Genomic DNA, 20495 nt, shown 5'->3' with positions numbered 1-20495 from the left:
GCCCGTCTTCTCGCGTCTGTCAACAAAACAACAATGCTTGAACTTCGTTTCATATATTTTACTGTATAGGTTTTTTGTTAGTAGCTCTAGCTCTGCTGTCCTCTGCTTCCAGAGATTGTCACTGACGGGCATGACACGTGGCTAATTTTAGCGTCGGGCGATACCTTGCTGCCGGCAGGTAAATGTGCTTTATGGTCGATGATGATGTTTATAGATCGGTTCCCCGCACAAAATGCGCCGTGTCTTCTCTGTGTTTATCCCGGATTAGTCGGCGTCAGACCCAAACTTGACATTTTACATGCTGCTTTAAATTAGAAGAGAAACTACCACAAGCGGGTTATGAAGTTTGAACTGACATCGACAAGCATTGACGAGACTTGTTGGAATTATTTTGTTTAGTATTATCAGTTAAGCATGAAACAGGTGGAAAAACCAAAATGAATATAAAATCTCATCATTTTACCAGTTATGCCCTGTTATATAAAATCCATAAAAAGCTTTGAAGTTGTCGGGTTAGTAGACACCAGAATAACAAGCACATATATACACACAACTTCCCCACTCTGGTTCCTGATATATATCCAGTAAAATACTATACACAATAGTTGAAAAGTACAAAGAGAAACAATTACTCCTTCTGTCGACTTTCGCCTCAGAAATGTTTGTTTTGCCACCACTCATCTTCTCCATCGTACAAACGTTAGTCTGGCCTGGACATTAGCAGCTACAAGGGACACAACCCCGTCTTTCTATCATTGCAAGGGAGATAATAAGCCCGCTCCACCCGAACAGTATAACATCCCTAACAAACCGTGCGTAGTCATATTGTCGATCGCACGCAAGATGGAGATTTCAAAATTATCAGCTGGTATTCTACATCCTATTTTCTACATGAAAGGGCGTGGAGCTGTGTGCCGAACTGTGTAATGTATTTTAGCTACTGTGTTTAGATGAAAGTTATATCCGGCAGGTGAGTGGCCATCTGTTTCTAGAACATTTCTTCTACCTCTCATAAATAAATATTTTTTCCCTCGAAGTGTGCAAACGTGTGTGTGGGTGTGAAAAAAAAACTGTGTATGGCAAACCTAAACATGGTATATTGAGCATTGTCTTTTTGTATGCGAAGCGCCTGCAAGTAAACGAAAAGTAAAACTAAAGAAAAAAACATATAGAGTAAAGAAAAGAAAACAAAAACAAACGAAAAAGAAGCCAACACAAGAACAGAAGGCAGACGAAACCACTCTACTCCTGATGTGACTTTGATCAAACATTCAAGCCTGGCAGCTGTCGCAGTCTCTCGGAGAGAGGACCCCTGCCTGTGCGACTTAATTATCACTATGGTAACCGCCCGACGGGTAGGTGCGAAAAAACTGTTTAAAAACGGTGTTACCAGATGTTACGATGAAAGATAAAAATGTGATGCTAAATGCCTCAGCAACACCTGCCGAACACACCTCGCACCCAGCCAAGACGAGAGGTAGGAGGTGGAGGACAGGGTGGTCAGGTGTACCCGAACACGCAGATGTGAACGGGACCCGGCCTTTGTCAATGGATATTTGTTCCTGTTCTTTAAAAGAAAGGTTGAGGTAACTTTCCTCGCTCTGAGGATTTTTCTATGGAGCGCGGTACAACAACTTTTTTCCTTTAAGGTAAATTTACTTCATTAAACCACTCAGGTGTAAACAACTCTATGCTCAAGTAGTGACGTAGATCCTAGCGCACCTGTCCTTATGTTTGCATCTATATTACGTTACTGAGTGAAATGTAGATATTGACAATAGATAATCATTTTATTATATACTGGGAAAATAATTTACGGTTACAATTACAAGGGGACAGTAGAGGTCGTCTGCACCAGGGCCCTGATCGCAGTGACATCTGCTGGCTGATGGCGACACACACCTGATGGTGATTTCGCAGCTACTCTTACTTTCTCTCATTCTCTACCACATGTTACCTCTCTAATGTCTCTCTCATTCTCTCTACCACATGTTTTACATCTCTGCTTCTCCGCTCACTCTCACGGTTCATATACCCTGTACAAATTTAAAAACATATGTCATCTACCCGTCACGCATGCGCTCTCCCCCACCGAATATGCCAGGTAACATTAAGGAGTGCTTCAGTCACACTCGCTAGCGGACAGGCTCTTTGACACCTAGCAACAGACGAGAACTGTATCGCCCAAAGGTGATTTTTATTAACAACAATAAATAAAAGAGTTGTAAAGCGCATACTCACTCATAAGGAGCATGCTAACAAGAACTGAAAATTGCAGAGGAAGACGAGTAAGAAAGTAGCAGTTAGCGGAAAAATAAGAAGAGGAATGTGAAAAGGACTAGTATTGTGTGGACTGTTAGGAGCAATGCTCTAGGATAAGGTGCGTTTTCAGTGCACATTTGAATGATTCAGTTTTAAGTGAGTGGCGGATATGGAAAGGGTGAGAGAGTTTCATTATTTTGTTAATAATAACGAAACATCCTGTGTCCATATGTTGTTGTTGTGACAGGAAGAGTAAGGAGACGATCATCAGACGAGGAGCGGAGTTGTCTAGCTGGGATGTAAGTGTGTCGGATACCGAAAATTTCGGGTACCAAACAATTTTCCAGAAAGGACTGTGGTCGTTAGCCGAGGTTCCACTGTATTGGAAATGTCAGTTTGTGAACGGGTTTGTTCCAAACGTGTAGAGACAACATGGCGGATGGAGGTGATCTTACGGAGCTCATGATAGACAGACTGACAGACACCTGTAACTTGTCTAAGGAGCAGAGGTTTTGACTTGCTGGTTGCTGGACTGTTTTCCTGGCTAACATTTTGAAGGTTGAGTGGTTTTGTATAACTCAGACTGTCTCAAGTTTCATCATTCAATAGTTGCCATGCGTGCACCATGGTGTCCGCAAACTTCATCTCGAAGCAGTTGTCAGTCATTTCACAGTAGATGGTTGAGGCTTGACATTTTGGAGACGATAGAGTTTCCATTATCCAGGGTATCATATATATATATGACCTGTAAATCTTAAATCTTGAAAATTTACGTGTGTGTGTGCGTGCACTAGTGTGTATGACTTGTGTACATACTTGAAAAAAGCAAACGTCGAGACAATATATGACTCACCAAAATTCACCGCACGACTTAGGGGGTGAAGGGAATGAATTCATTTCCGAACACACATTCGAGGAGGCTAGTTGGCGTATTTGCGTGGAACAGCCACAGAATCTGTGTGATATATCTTTATTTCTTGCCTAGTCAAGGTAATTTTGAACACATTTTGTACAAACTGTATGAGCTTAAATTTTGGTGTATAATTTGTAAAGTTATACTTTGTGAATAATGTATTCAAATGACGGCTGGTGGAAAGTTGAAGGTATACTCAGCTGCAATGTTTTCAAGATGTTCACACGCAAAATTTCGCTTGTAAAAGAAGCTTAGCAGCGCCGCTCTCTTCTCCCCCAGGAGACCACTCACAAATCGTTTGCAAGATGGAGTCATCCATTAGAGGAGTATAGGTAATAAGCAATATAGTCAGACAATATTGAAGAAAAAATATTTCTAGAACGGCTGCGGCTACTTTAGTCATATTACTCAAGGAAGAAGATAGGGTGAAAGAGAAAGAGAAGAAGACACAGATGTAGGCGAGGGATTGGTTAAGTAAACCTGGGTAGATTATTCTCCTCAGAGCTCGTCGATATTTTCCGGTTATAATTTGGAGGCAAACATGAACCTGCTGTGTTCGAGAACTCAGACTGGGTACAGTCACGCCCTGCATGTCAGGCCTTTGCAAGAAATAGAATCATGTGTTATCTGTTCAAATCTTACTTCAGGTCCCTCTTGCCATCAGTGCACAAACATGAAAACATTGCGCAAGGTGCGCTGCATAGAAAGAATAGCCCCTTAAAGTTTTCAGTCTCCATATGTGAATGAAGGTAGGATTAATTGCATTTTCTCGTGGATCATTGTGTGCAGGAGATATCATTTCTCTGTTTGTTTGCGGGAGTATTGGAGTACATCTGTGTGGTTTCCATGCGTTCTGGCTTGGTGAGCAATTGCGTGCATTGTAATATTTTCACCCGGAAACCGGAGGAAAGTACACTCCCCCAGTGCTCCAGTTAAGTGTTATTTGTACAATCCTGTGACAATCTCATGAAAATGAACCAAGCTCGGTAACACTTCTCCGGTGGAATGCTCACAATGGTGTACTCCTGCTGGGAGAGTCAAAAACGCGACAATTTTTTTTTCAAAAGGACCGAGAACCTTTGCCTGACTGTCGGAGGTAATATTTTAAGACCTTTCTCAAAGTATCTTCAAAAAACAGTCACAGTGATTTTGTTTCTGAAAAGTATTCTGAATAGTAACAAATGGTTGTGGATCATAAAGACATTTTCTCTCCGGACAAAACATAAAGCCCTTTAGTTTAACATACATTCTTACAACGATGAAGCTAAACATTCGAGAAGCTGTAGATGTTGAGACTTTAAATATGTCTTCCAAAAGAGAGATTGGCAAAGTTCATTAAAAGCTTCATAAGGCAAAGGAACTGTTGGTGGAAAGTTTTCAACAAGTGGAGCAAGTGTGACCCAAAAACCCATTAACAGGACCATCAGCATATGATAATGAGGACTTTCACTTGTAGATGAGGATAACTTATACTCTTCATCCGTCTGGACCCGGTAATCCTGTGCTTAGTCATGTGATGAAAAGATTTCAACTACAGATGATAAAATGCCGAATTAATTTGGTGCTCATCAAATGACTGAACCTCAGGGTCCTAAGCATGACCTGATGGTACAGATGGTACATAAGCATTATCAGCCACCCAAGCAAAATTATGTCAAAAATAGTTCAGAACCTCACTCAACTCCTACTACACAAGGGATGGTGGATGGGGGATGTGATGGGTGTTAGTGGGGTCTACTACTTTGTTTTGAGTAGTGGTACAAGAACTCGCTGATCAAATGCAAAAGTATTGCAAAGGTAAACTTGTGGATACCAAGCCAAAGGAAAAACTTATGATAGTAAAAAGATTACATCAAAGGAAGCAATGAAACTGAAATATCTTTCACTTAATTATGAATAAAAGTTTACAACTCAGGTTGCTAAATGACAAACAAAAGCATCACATATATGATGTATTCAATAATATAGTTTATAGAATACCCAAATTTTATTGACAGTTATTAGAGACCTATAGATATTTGTATTTTCCAGTAGTGTTTTGAAATGCACTGCTTCTCTCTCTGTGGGGAAATGCGCTATAGAATTCTTATTCTTATTCTTATTCTTCTTCTTCTTCTTCTTCTTCTTCTTCTTCTTCTTCTTATTATTATTATTATTATTATTATTATTATTATTATTATTATTAGTAGTAGTAGTAGCTATTGCTGTCCAGAGAGACTGTGTTCATTGCCTGGGTTACTTTGATATGGGTTGTAACACAATAAATCTCTTTGCAAATTTCAAGATTCAACATTCTTTATTCTTTCCCCCTCTAAAGGGTATTGAGATATTACAAATATATCCATACATATTCACACACATTGCTATCTTTAAATACATGCAAAATGATAAGTATAGTCTTGCTGATCGCTTACTAAAGTGACTTAGGTTTCAAGTGAAAGTTTAAAAATGATATACAGTAGAATTGAATTTCTATTAAGTTTTGATTTATTTGTTATGATTACCAAAGTTAATTATCAACGTAGTAGCGTGAGGGTAAACGTCTTCGGCGTCAAACAAACGCATTTCTAATAATTTAAATAAATTTAAGATTTTTAAAAAAGGATATTTTCTTGATTATGAGCATTTTCATCTTAATTCATTTGAAACAGTCCTAAAGTAATAAAATAACTTTTAATGTAAAGTTTTAAAATAAACTGAGTAGGATTTTCTAGTGGACAAGGTTCGAGATCACATTTCTGAAATCAAGAGAGCCATATAGGTGTGAACGGGTAACTTGTTGTTATGCTCTCTTGACAAAATATTCGAAATTGGTTATTTAACGTCTCTGCTCCCACCCGTCCGAGGTAAAAGGGTGACCAGATACCCCGCAGGAAGGAAAACACAGAAGAAACAAGTCAGTCTCGTGCAGAGAGAAAAACTACAGTTTTCCTGGTGTCGAGCCTTCGCGAATTTATAGTCGGTGAATGACAAGTGTACATCAGCACGAGTTAGACTTGAATTATTTGTGAACGTGGACAAGACTTGTGAACACTGGATTGTTAACGGTGAACTGTGATTGATTGTATAACCATTGTGAACGTGGGATTACTATTGTTATTACTATTGTCATTACTATTGTTATTACTATTGTCATTACTATTGTTATTACTATTGTCATTACTATTGTTATTACTATTGTCATTACTATTGTTATTACTATTGTCATTACTATTGTTATTACTATTGTCATTACTATTGTTATTACCATTATTACTATTGTATGACATTAACGAGAAGAAACACAGCGAGAAAGCTAAGTTTTAAGATTACCTAAGCATACGTGTGAACTATTCCTGTATATATATAATTATGTACTCTTTTGTTATTACATTCTTAATTCATACTGAAGTATTTTTACTGAGTGATTGTGTTGTAATCAGGTGTGTGGGCGAATGCATGTATTCAGAAAGTATCCATTGCACGACAGGACCCACAGCAAGATTTTTACAGTGATTAGATGTTGTCATAGTAGAGCGACTGTGACAAACCCCATTTTCCATTTCAGGTCGGCCCTTGAGGGATGAAGCTTCTGGCAAAGGTTATACTGTTGTCCGTGACCTCTGTGATTCTTATTCTGATTTTCTGGATTATAAAGGTCAGTGCTTTGAACTTGGGTTCTTAAGTGGCATCACAAGATGTCGGTAATAGGTATCATGTTAGGACAGGTGACACAATCCAGACTACGTTTGTGTGCGCGTGAGTGAACATGTGTGTGTGTGTGTGTGCGAGCGCGTTATGCATGTGTTGTGCATGTGTTGTGCATGTATGTGATAGTGGAGAGAAGAAGGAAGAGAAGAAGTTGAATGTCTGACTATAAATAGTGTAAGAGAGCCTTCAATGGCAGGGATGTACTTATGTTTTTGTGCAGGAGCTAGAAGGTAATCCAGCACACAACAATTTGTTTGCGCCTGACCCTTTTGTGCCTTTCTGTGTCTCTGTATGTATATGTATGTAAATGGATGCATGTGTGTCTGTATATTTGTGATTATTATCCTTATTCCCTACAGGAATGATTATAGAGAGCTTGAATAACTACAGCAAAATTCAGGGAAGTTTATTACAACAAGTCGGTTGTTTACCTAAGGCGGCTAACAGTCGTTTATCAAACACTCAACTATCCTCGTCTCACACTTTCATGGCTTTCTCACACTTTCATAAGACATGTTTAATCTTCCTGCAATTCAAGCCTACCCTTTTGCGAGTTTCTGTATGGGCCTTTGTATGTATGTGTGTGTAAGCGTGCATGTAGGAGGCTGGGTCTGTGTCTAGGTGTGCCTGTGTGTAGGTGTGTCTGCTTGTTTTTTGCGTGCGCCACTTTGCGTATGTTTATGTGTGTGTAAGTCTGTGTTTATCTTTGTGAATCTTTGTGTGTCTTAAAATATGTTTTTGTGTGCGCATATCTGTGTTTTTCATGACTGCGCGTGCGTGTGTGTTCGCTTGTGTATAGATGTGCTTGCCTCTGTGTAAGTGCGTGCGCGCCCATGGTCAGCTAAGCTCAGTTGCTTTTTTCTGTTGTTGCAATAACGTGACGTAGGTGTAAATACGCGCATCTTTGCTACTCGTGTGTACTCTGTCGAGGGCATGGTCACTTGCTAGGGTCAAAGACGACTCTTTACATCTCTGCTATGGAGACCTACACTGACCTTTAATTACCGATAGAATGAAAGATTAATTAGACACTATTCCATAAGGCAATGCAGTAAATCAGTATATAGGTGACAATGGTGACGACAACGACGATGATGGCGAGGATGAGATCTAATCCCAACAACTGTCCACCAGGACCAACCGATTGGTCACGTGGCCAGGACGTCATGCTTCTCTACTAACCTGACGCTCGTCTCTGCGTTTTTCGACATCGGTGATCACAACAAAGGAGAAGGTCGGAGAGCAGTTTCAGAGTATTACACCTGGGGCACAATCTTCTCCTACATCCACACGCCCCTTGTTTTCTACACGGACTCGAAAATATTCGCTCAACACTTGTTGGACGTGCGATCTCGGCTCCCTCTCAACTTAACCCACATAGTGCTACTCGATCGGTAAGTAGGTTTTTTTTGTTTTTGTTTTTGTTTTGTTTTTGTTTGTTTTTTGAAAATGTGTGAGTCGCTCACTGCTTACACACTGTCAAAGGCGAGTAAAAATTTACAAAAAAACTCATCTACAGTATTTACCAGTCACGTGACTGACTTATGTTCGAAACCTTAATTGAAATGCGAATTATTATTATCAAGCAGTTAAAAATAGAGATCGATTGATTGACTGATTGATTGACTGATTGATTGACTGATTGATTGACTGATTGATTGAGCTTTCTCTACGTGCAGGGCCTCACTGTGGCCGTTCAAACTCAGGGACTCCATTGCAAGCCTGTACGCCGATCCAAATTACCCCAAGCATCCACCGAACACCGTGGTACCCGACTACACCTGCGCGATGCACTCCAAATACGCATGTCTGAAGGACGCCATTTTACGTCAACCACCTCTTGTGACGTCAGACTACGTGGCTGGATAGACATCGGCTATTTCCGTGACCTGGAGGGCGATAATAAAGAGTACTGCCTTCTCCTCCCTCCATCAGTGACCAAGAGCGCAGTGCTGTTTAACCAGGTAACCGCAGCACTGATAATGAGATAATGAAGAACAAAGTAGCAGGATGAGGTCCTGCTTCTGAGGACTGGGGGAGGGTGAGAAATAATTAGACAATATTTATTAGCGGTATTTATTTTTTGTTCATCCTCGGTCACGTTCATCTCTTGCTTAGCCAAATATAGTTACATTTATTACTTAAACTACATTATCATTCAAAGCATTGTGTAGAGAGTCATGCAAAGCATTATCCAGGGTGGAACACCCTTTTATTTGTACACGCATGCGCGGTAGGGGAGTTCCGCTAATCCCGTTCACCAACCTGTCGGTGTGCAGCTGACCGTGCCCGATTTCTCCCTCACACCTCATGACATTTTCTACAAAAACTTTGTCTGGGTGGGCGGAGGGATGTTCGTAGCTGCGCGTGACGTGATGCTGAAGTTCTGTGACGAATATCAAAGGGCAGCAACCTTTTTCCTCACTCATCGTCAGCTCAGCTCCACGGACCAGCAGGTAGGATCATCAACTGCTCCATGCTCTGGTCTGGTCTTCATCTTTTTTCCTTTCCTCTGTGTATTACATTTTGTCATGTAATGTTTTTGTCAGGGAGGGGGAGGAGGAGGGGTAGGGAGATGTTATTAATATCCTGACATAATCGTCGTCTCCGAACATATAAGTTACTACACTTAAGATCTTATAGTTCACTGAATCGTGCAAAGTAAAATTCCAAGTGTAATTTCGTTTTTCAACAACTTATTCCAATTTTCTTAATTAATTCCTTTATTAAGCTCTCTTTACCCTTGTCATCACCTGAAAAGTACATGGTCAAGATCTTGTCCATTCCCCTGACAAAAGCACAGAGCTTATATGCCAAGATATCTTGACCTCTCACCTGACCTCCCGTGCTCTGTTTCAGACGCTGTACGCTTCTATGACCTACGAAGGTCGGCGTGACGTCAACTTGACGGTTGACATTCAGGTGGAGCCAGGAGAGCATGACTGGTTCGATCTGGGATTATCCGTCCTTCGTGAAATTGACAGTTGATCCCTACTCTACTAGAAACTTTAGTCTGGAAACTATGGAAATACATCTGGAAGAAGGTTGAGATCTCAAAGCCACGTGCATCAAGATCATCATCGTCATCGTCATCGTCATCGTCGTCGTCGTCGTCCTCAAGAGTCACCAGAATCGTCGAACCCTGGCAAGCAGGAAGTATGTGCTTGATGACCGCTGGGCCACTGAGTGTTAGGGTTTCTAGAGGATTAGCTGATGTGAAGATAAGAGATTTTTATGGCTTTTCAAGTCGAGTGGCAGTCGCCACTTCAGTATTTATGATCAGGGTGCAAATCTAGTCCGGCACTGTACACAGGAGAGACAGAGAAATGTAAAAAAGTGGAAAAATACTGTTGACAAATTGGTTCATATGATTAAATATAAATCAATGTTTGTTCTCCAGAGGAAATCCGTCCTCGTCTTGGGATGTTGAACCCGTCTTCACTTATTTATGATCCAGGGGAAATAACGTGTACTTTTTGCCAATGGATTATCTCCCTTTTTGTAGGTTATTGCTATTCTACAACAATTTTTGTGTGTGATGTGCAAATGTTTGTATTTTTTAGGGGCTTTCGAGGAAACTAGTGCCTTGCTAATTACTAGCTGGACATCGATGACCTCGGCTGCCAGGCAGTCAAACCTCTCGATTCCGAAAGATTTTTAGAAGACTAAGAAAGTTTTTGCACAGTGAAGTGTTCGCCAAAATAAAATCATTTCAGCTATCCAGTGATAAACTGTTTTGTCCCTGCCAAATAGTAAAAATTGTTGAAAGGCTCTTGTGACACAAAATCTCCCTCCTGCACGCGCGCGCACACACAGTTTCTTGGAATAGAAAAAGATGATGAATAAATAAAGTGAATCTGATTTAGTTCACTGTTTGTTATCTCATATGTCTTCTGTGTCTGCCTCGCCTCTCTACTTCTTTTGTCTCTCTTTGCACCATAAATTTTCTTAATACGCATTTCTATATGTTGTTATGTAATATCTGATTATTTGTTTGGTCCTTTTCATATTACCCATAAATACTTTAAAAAGATTGTCAAAGACGACATTCGCGTCACTGTATCATCAAGATAAGATCACCATATCATCTCGATGACATCACCTTATCATCATAATATCACCACCATATCAACAGTAGTCCAGTTTCTCAGCAACAATTATTCCGGATCTTTTGTATCTCAACATCGAATGATTCCGGCTCTACTTCCATAAAAATAAATTTGTCCCAACAGTTTACCAGAAGTAACACTAGGGTGTCTAAGCTGTGCTGCCAGTTCCTTATCCGAAGTATTTAAACATTTCCTGAAAATGGACAACAGTTTGCACGAAATCGGAAGTTCCCTGTAAATTCATCAAGATTTACTAGACAGGAACAACAGGGAAGCGAAAACAGCCTCCACAGATCACGTCGTATCAACTTCTCGGAACCGAAATTGCAAAGACGAACAAAGGATTTACTGATGTAGGTTCCCTTAAAAACACTTTCCATCACTTCGCCATGCGAGTACAAATCTGAACAGAAGTGCTTCCCGTCCAGCAAGTGCTGTCTGAATTAAAGACGGAATTAAAATTTTAATAAAGAAAATTTAGTGATGAATCGAAGTTTCACGATAGTTTTGACCCAACTTCTAGTGGATTCTAACATCCGTGAAGTCTAGAACAGCCAAAATAACTGGACCAGAGGAATTACAAAGACCACAACAAATTATTAAACAAAGCAAAAAAGGAGGAGGGTACTAGAAGATGAAAACAATCCGTAGGATGTTGAGGACTTCATTGCTATGTCTGACAGGCCTGATGTTATGTGGTGTTCTGCTGAGTGTTTATAATATTGGGAAGTTTGACAATCTTGAGGGAAGATATTCAAGTCTTCACAAGGCAGACGATACAAGCAGAACGGAGGTAAGTAACTGAGAACATCCACTGTATTAACATTCGCTCATTTCTTTTGTGTGTGTGTGAAGAGAGAGATGAGTGAGAAGAGAGATGATGGTAAAGATATTGTCATGAATTTGTACATTCTCAAAAATAAATATGGATTTTTTGTAATTATTTGTTGTTTACCTTCCTCCAGCAAAATTATTCGTTTTTTTCTTGACATTGGTAGCATGTGAAAGTTAAAACTTTGTAAATATTATATAAGCTTAATAAAGAAACATGGCCACTTACGAGAGAGAGAGAGAGAGTGTGAGAGAGAGAGAGAGAAACGGGAGGAACAACTTCAGAGAACATTACCTTTGGAACCTATGAATACAGCTGACATTACTAACAAAGAAATCAGTCTTTGCGTATTGTTAACCTTTTAGTTAATATTACTGTTAACCATGAACACAGATATTACATTAAGTGAAAGACAATACATTTCAGAAACGTGGAACACTCGTCGGAAGGCTTGACAATACTGAGGTAATCCTTGCCCGAAGTGGGCCTCACTCTCGTTTCTGCGTTCTTCGATTTAGAGACGTTCGTGAAAGGGGAGGAAACGGCGCACAGGTGGAAGACACTCTCTCGTGGAGGTGAAGCCTTTCGCCATGTTTTCAACCGCCTCGTGTTTTACACCGACTCTCAGAAAGTTTGACAACACATCGGACCTGCGGTCAGGAATGGTTCCTTCTTACTGACATCATATGTCGTCAACAGGCAGGTGAAAAGATGGAGTCACACATCTAGACAAGGATTTATTCACACAAAGATGTATTTCACACATACAATCACACATTCAACAGACATACACCTACTCATCTAGACAAAGATGTAGTCACACAAACACGATTCACACAGAGGTGTTTTATTTATGCAGGTCTTAACTTGGTCATTCAAACTGAGAGACCCAATCGCTCGCCTGTACTCAAGCAAGACTACCGAACTATCCACCCAACCACAAAGTACCCGAATATTCTTTGTGCCATGCACTCGAAGTACGCGTGTCTAGAGGACGCCATGTCACGACATCCACCCTCCTGTGACGTCACAGTTCGTGGCTTGGATAGACATCGGCGTACTTCCGTGACTTGGGGAAACACAACAGCAGACTACTGTGTCACACCCCCAAGGAAATAAGCGAGACTAAAGTGTTGTTAATCAGGTGAACGAAGCTATTCTGTTTTATTAATTCTCAAAAAATTTGAGCTTTTCAGATTCGTCTCTCTCTCCACCCCGCTCTCTATGCCCATCTTACAGCTTAAAAATATTAATTTTAGTTAAAAAGTAAATGCTAAATAAATGTTATTAAAACCATTTTTATATACTTGTAATTATTTAGGTTTTCGTCTTTCACTACTCTTCACCTTTTATTAGCTTCGGATTGTTTTTTTAAACATAAGTACATACATAGCACAAACATTTTATATGATATCCGTATAATGCCTGCGGAGAGACAGAAGAATAAAAAATGTAGATGTGTAAATAATGACACAAAGTTCATTCACAGTTTTTCTGGCTTTCATCACGTATCGACAGATCACGTGTTTCGGTCCCCGACTTCAGCGCTGACCGCGCGCGACATCTTCTACACGGACCGCGTGTGGGTGGGAGGCGGACTGTTCCTAGGAGCTCGCGTTTCCAGTGGCATAGTGACGTTTCTGTGCGGAGTACAGGCGGACTGTCACCTTCTTCTGTTCAACGTACCTGTGCTCTACAGACCAACAGGTGGGTGGAGATCGAACCTGTTCCATGTGTCGATGAAGATGCTTCTCTGGCACCTCCTCACCTTTGGAGGAGGATGCGGGCGGATTTGTGTTTACTCCTTCCTCCCCATCTACTCACTAAGAACGAAAGGTGTGTGTTGTGTTGTGTCTTCTCCAGGCCTATATCGCAGATTGGATAAAGGATTTCAGAGTTTAGGGTGTAAAAGGGTTATGATTCATTTTATGTAAAAATAATCTGAATTTAGTTTGTTAGCATAAAGAAACGTTTGAACGATGATTGTCAAATAGGTTCATTGTTGAAAATTATTCCGGCAAAAGCGGTTTGCAGACCTAGACAAACAGATTCTTAGCTGAATATTGAAAGAGACAAGACAAAAAAAAAATTACTTGAGCTTTGTGTCGAAAATAGCGATGAAAAAATTCAAATTGATCCTGTAGCTAAGAATCTATAGAATAAATGAATATTGTAATTAATAAACATTGGGAATTATATAAGAACACATTTTTAGGCCGTGCATGTGTCGGATTGTGAAAGGAAATAAATTCTTTCCCCGAACACAGTGCATGTAATTTAGGCAGCTTCCCCTCCCGCCTTTGAGAGAAATAATCTCCCTTGATAGCTCGCCAGTGTAAACAATTATCGTTATTTTATGTGTGAAGTATGAAGCAACAAGGCTGTATTCCACTGTATGCTCTTGTTAAAGGGAAGCAATCCTGCATCACCCCACTGTCTGCCAGTATTTAAAGGAAGCAATCCGCATCAGTAACTGTCAGCAAGTAAAGGGAGTAATTCACTGACAGATACTTTATGCCAGCGCAACACAAGAGGGCAAACGAGAGGTCAACCTGTCGGCAGGCATATGATGGGTTTTTTTTCCCCACCCCGGAGATCAATGAATGGTTTTGGCTGGGGAGGTCACTCCTTCGTCAAGTTAGATGACCCTGGCGTACAGCCTCACTGACCTGAGACAACGTGGAGAAACAAAGACTAGACCTGGAGAGAATGTACCTGAACAATCACATAGACTGTAATAGAATCGACTCTTGGCTTTAGTCGGGTTCAACTCGTGCGAGGGTTCAAATGGTGACATGTCTAAAAGTCATCGAACATTGCAGATGTGAGGATACTTTTCACACGAAATTCTACGCACGTGTGAAGAACCGCAGCACGCAACTACAAAATCTGACCTCAAGAGAGAATTTCATTGCTCAAACAATCTGCCAGAACAAAACCAAACAAAAAAAAAAAAAAACCTACACTTAACTTAACCAAATCTCAGACGCTTTCTCTATCCCTATTGTGAGTCAACAGTTAAAGCAAACACACACACACACTGAAATCAAAGCGTGATCTACAAAAAAAACAATACAACTAAAAGAAAAAAAAGAAATGAAAATAAAATTTGATATTTCAAATGATCAAATCCCTGCCAATTGGCTGCGTGATAACATTTTAAATAAAAATATCATCACTGCGACTTATTAGATGAACTTCATTTTTTTGACTGCCGGCCAGTAGCCCCAATCTTCAAGTCTGCGAATTGGGGCAGACTTTATGAGGGAAAATATGTAATTTACTTCCATAGCAGCCACTGTCTCCAGTAGCATTCTTATTCATACCGCTCGGTAACTCGATATTTTCTCACATCTTATGTGAACAAGGGCAAACGGAAACATTTAACATTCTTTGCTCACATGAATGTCCGCTCCATTGCACCTGTTGTTTCAATATGTAAACACTTGTGTCTATACTTCAGAGTGTGTTCGAGCAGCTCTTTAGCTAAACATCGTTTAATCTACTTTAGAAATTTTTCCAATCATCTATTTTGCTTGGTAGGTTTGCGTTGCAGTCCGTGCTTTTTTTGTGTAAAGCGCATTGAGTATTTTAGTATGAAAAAGAGTTTTTGATGATATTCAAAACCAACAGTGCATGCGCTTTGTGTCAGAATTTCATTACCTCTTGGACAATTGTTCAGTAAGATAAACATATTTTACTGTTCATTTGAAATAAAGAAATATCACAACGAGAAGTGTTTCTTCTTCCCAGCAAAGATGTACAAAGGAGAGAGAAACTGAGAATGCAAAAATATAGGACAGAAACAATACTATATATATATTATAAATCTAATGTAGTAGAAGTTTATTAAAACTCTCTCTATATATATATATACCACTTTGTAGGTATTAAAAATATTCCAATATAAAAATCACATTTTGAATGGATGTCAATGTTTTGAGAAGTATGGTTGTATCTATCTATATATATATAAAGCCATGTTGTTATTTTAATTAAATTTTGTGGACTGTAGCGTTGCTAGAAGCGCATTGTAGCAAACTTTAAAGTAAGTGATTCATTTTTTTGTAATTGTAAAGGGGTGAAGTACACATGGTGAGTCCCAAAGTGAATGATACTTAACGGACTAATATGATATACATGTAATTATCTTGATGTTTTGATAATTGATTGGATGACTAAATGATAAATAGACTGCTTGTTGGAGAGACACAGTGTGATTTGAAAAAAATAATATTCTTGCATTTTTGTGAATTTGTTGAAGTATTCTGTAAGTGTGCATACTGTGTAACTACCGAATACTTATAAATTTTCCACGCAAGGTTTGCTTTGCATACAAAGGAATTAAAAATTAAACTTTGTGAAAAAGTGTGCCAGTTTTATGTATCTTTCGCTGTCTGAAAAAGAAGTATTCAAAGTTTGTAAAGTTTGTTTGAATTGAGATTATGAACATGCTGGGATTGTTGGAGGTAGTTTACAAGACGTGGCAAGGTCCTCTGCCGGAAATATATATCAGTGGCGTCAGGAAGGTAAACAGTTTCATAAGTTTCATCAACTCTCATTTTTTTTTTTTTGAGGGCGTAGGGTTAACAAACTGTGTGCAGAAACGACAAAGCACCATTCTGGTTTTCATATTCTTGGATATTTCCCCTTTATCCCTTTTCGGGGACATGCACTCAAAATTAGGACACCCCACAAGTGCACTTATCATTTCCTGTTTATCGTCACCGAGACAATACACCCAACACAGGTCAAAGGGTGAGAATGCTTTTATTATGAAATTCCACGTTACGTGTTGAAGGTTAATTTTAAAGCTTGCTGATACAAATATCTTGTCAGAGGAATTATTAAACACACCCTGAAAAAAGAGGATCACTCTTTATAAAAGTCATTCAAATTTGTACAAACAACTATGATTGAAAAAAAAAATTTGACTTAGACTTGACAGAAATGGAGGATACATGCGCTTCCTACACTCACAGATATAAGCTAGAGAAAAATTCCAGCATGAGATTAATAATATGTAGAAGAAAGCCACACACAGTCCCCCGCCAAACACACAGAACAAGCGGATCGCCAGGTGTTTTAAAAGCGCTGTCGCCCTGAGAGCTCGCTGGTTCAATACCCGATTAGCGCAGCTAACTTCCCCAGTCGACACAGCTGCGGTAGATGGTTTGTGTACCACACAAATCACAGCAAAACGCTGAGAAAATATATATCCACACCAATAAAAACACCAATAAACAAACTATGTCAGTAAACATACATGATTCATCTTCACATATTGAGGGCAATTTGTTTCACGAGGTTTTGAATTAAAAGTGAGATGACATCTGTTACTTCTTACTCAAGTGCTGAAGTCTATTTAATCAGGAAGCACAGTTGCTGAGTAAGGGTTTAGAAACTCATTCGTGAACAATTTTTCTCATGGGTGTTGGTTTGCCAGTTGGGGGCGCGAAGGTCGCTTCAGGTGGCGCATGACCGTCCCAGAAAGAGACCCGTATTAGACTCGCTTCGTGCAGACGTGCAGTGAAAATCTATTCTCCACCCCTGCCATGGTCGAGGGGAGAGCAGGACGATTCGGGATCTCACCCCGTTTCGCCGAATGGTTTGTCCATCGAATAACTCACGCGGCAGTGTGCGCACCGTCGGTGTTGCAAAAGCGGATTTACAGTTGCCTTGGCCAGACCGCCATCATGTTGTCATTTATTCATGTTTTGCGAGAAACAGAGTGCAGATCCCTTCGTGTTGGGATTGTTCCCGATTCATCTGTCTCGATCCTTCGATTGCAGGACTTTTTCTGTGACCACAAACCTTGTTTTTCAATAGTTCTGATACATTATGCAAAAGTTTATTTCTAAAATTATTTCACAATTAAAATTGTTTGTTCTTGAAACACGTTCTGTTTTACCAGTTTGGCTTGAAATGTATGAATATCATGAGTGTTAAAACAACTGGATAAAAATTATTTTTTGTAAATGAAGTAGGGGCGAACAAACTGGTAAAAAATATTAAGTAGTATGACAATGACAAACAAAATACAAAATTAAAAAAAATTCTTACAAACACCAAATTGCAAGAGATGATAACTTACAACAAGCTCACAAAACCATAGCCAAGCACATCGCTCACACACTACAGACCAGTAATACTTACCATTGCAAACAATTGAATTTGCCTTGGCCTTCATATGTCAAAGTTATCTTTTGTAAACTTTCGTGATAAATTAGGGTACCACATCTCTGTGTCTGTCCAGAAAAACAAGGTCAAAGTTTTAGAGGCCCTTAGCAATATTATTCAATACTTGTTGAATTATTTTGAATAAAAAATATTCATTCTCAGTTCAACACAAAGGGTTCAGCTGTCAAATGGTCAAAATCGTTTTCATGCCACCAAGTTCGGCCTATTAACAATTGATGAACCACATCTAGTTATGGGGCTGTTAAAACTTACACCTTGGTTCCGTGTTTTCTTCCTTTTCTTTCTTTTTTTTTTCGGTGCTTCTGGTTCATCATCTGACCAGGCGTTTGACACCCCATCGCCAACCCGCGATTTCCACTTGTGTTTGTCCACAGAATTATACACAAGGTTTCTAAAATTCCTGTATTGCTAATATACCCCAGCCTCCATCTCTTCCATCATCACTTGAGCTGGTTTACTGACAACAAGAGAGAACAGTTTTGTATTCAAATCTCATGAAGCTTTAATTAATTATTTAGAAAACACATTAGTCGATGCCAATTTAAGGGTGGAGTATTAAAAATTCATAGACTAAGCTTTATTGGTAAGAAAAAGGAAAATTTAAAAAAAATGACCAATACACACGCGCCATCGCCCTACACCAATTTTGCAGGAGAAGGTGGAGAGAAATAGTATTTTACACCGATTCAGCACCAAATGAGCTTTTCTTATAACATTTGGATTTTAATAATGGTAACAGGAAACCCAGTCCTGTACACATGGATGTTTAAAAGTATATAAAACTGCAACTGGTGACAACATGTTTAATCGTTGCCTCATGGCATCTACCAATACATTTGAGCCAAAATACAATGACTGCCTGATATTAAACATTAAGAAGAGACAAGGTAGTGGGGAACAGATGTATTTCTATACTATAGAATGAGTTTAGATGTACGAGGCGTTTAGAATTTCTAGGTCATCTTTTTATATTCACATACCATTGTTTTCTGTCCATCGAGGAATAGTAAGTACTCGTCATAAACAATAAAAATGTGCTGACTAATACAGAAGGCTTATGGATGTTCAGAGTGTTTCTGCTGACACTTAATTTTCCCCTGAACAAATCAATTTTAGACCAAAAAAATGTTAATGATTTAAGCAACTATACGAATCGTAGTTCACGACACCCAACCTATACTTTATTCCAATCCACCATAACCTTTACAAGCTGAAGAATTTACAATAAAAGATACAATCGGAAAAGTAGGGATCGTCAGAGATGAGTGAATTTATTTTATACAGGCTTTTTTCTTGTTAGTGGAGTGAGGAGATGAGCAAGGGGGGTTGGTTTTAAGCTTTACCCATTCTACAGCCGCCGTAGGTCAGCTGCAGGAAGTATGTTGCGCTCAGACTGGTTTTTTGAACCGGTTAAGAGTCCGCACTTACAGGTCAGACGGATACTAGGCTATTGTTGTCCCCGCTCCAGCCTGGTGCGAGCTTCCGGGTGTACTCCGTCATATACTTCCTGACCTCTAAAAAATACTAAACGAAAGCTTATAATAATAGCGCAACCGCATCCACAAGGGATTTTCATAAACTCCGGCCACGAGTAAGTCCTGCTTGATGCCTGGAACCTAACTAAGGCAGAGGAATTGAAAATAACGAAGTATAATAAATGAATAAGGTTCATGAAGTTGTATGGTTATTTTCAATGTCTTCAAATAAATAAAATGCATCTTATTAGATGTCAGAACGCAAAGATCTTGAAAAGTAAATATTATTCTCCCTCCGTCTCTCGTGTGTTATTCACTCAGTCTATTGTTGTGCTTCACAGTCTTGTCTGTCACATGTGACTAATTTCTCTTCTCCTAAACCCGCCCTTGATTCAATGTTTGTCGATTATTCACGAATATACCAGATTGTTCCAAGAACTAATTGCTACCCTACCCACAACCATGAGTTATACTGGCTTCTAAATCTCTTCAAATATTGATGATTGTATGTAACATCTAGTTTCCCCTCTATATCGCTGATGCCAACCTTCTCATTTCATTTTGTTCGATCCTACCAAAACACTGTTGCCTCGTCCTGGTGTTGACTGCAGTGCGGGATCCACATCCATCGTCGTGAGAAAACTGCGCTTACAGAATTATATTAGGATCAACCATTACATGTAAATATTTTGTATAGATACGGTTACTCATCACTAGAAACATTATAAAAGGCATTTAACATATATTTTTAAACAGAATATTACTTTGGCCTAAAACCTCGCTTCACACAAGTGGACATGTAAAGGCGAGGGCACCCTGGGCAGGAAATGAAAGTCCATGACATGTTTCGAATAAAATTAATACACGAGAGACACAGAGACAAAATTTATATTTTTACGAGATGTACAGCTACAGTCGAACATCGCACCTATCTTAATTACCTCCTTCCGGAATAGCTTGGAATTACCAATTCTTTGGGTAGCGGAATCCGATATTTAAATTAATTCTTTTTC

The 20495-nt window shown here is 39.4% G+C and overlaps 1 protein-coding gene across 8 annotated transcripts in view; it reads left to right on the top strand.

Moving 5' to 3' along the window:
- The window catches only part of LOC112569141, a 31736-nt gene that overhangs the window by 1952 nt on the left and 9289 nt on the right, over positions 1 to 20495 (top strand). For 4 of the 8 annotated variants that reach the window (XR_003100311.1, XR_003100312.1, XR_003100313.1 and 1 more), the window contains 5 exons: positions 6723 to 6812; positions 8000 to 8259; positions 8545 to 8829; positions 9145 to 9321; positions 9725 to 10309. Coding sequence is in view for 2 of the 8 variants with exons in the window: in XM_025246841.1 (XP_025102626.1) it covers positions 8671 to 8829; positions 9145 to 9321; positions 9725 to 9853 (465 nt within the window). In the remaining 6 variants the exon portion in view is untranslated. Of the gene's footprint in view, positions 1 to 112; positions 179 to 351; positions 971 to 6722; positions 6813 to 7932; positions 8260 to 8544; positions 8830 to 9144; positions 9322 to 9724; positions 10310 to 20495 lie in introns of those variants that run through there. The other 4 variants (XR_003100314.1, XR_003100315.1, XR_003100310.1 and 1 more) reach the window with 4 other exon arrangements.

This window comes from Pomacea canaliculata, linkage group LG7 (assembly GCF_003073045.1).
Source record: "Pomacea canaliculata isolate SZHN2017 linkage group LG7, ASM307304v1, whole genome shotgun sequence".
NCBI classification, from domain to species: domain Eukaryota; kingdom Metazoa; phylum Mollusca; class Gastropoda; order Architaenioglossa; family Ampullariidae; genus Pomacea; species Pomacea canaliculata.
This window is presented reverse-complemented; position numbering and strand designations above follow the sequence as displayed.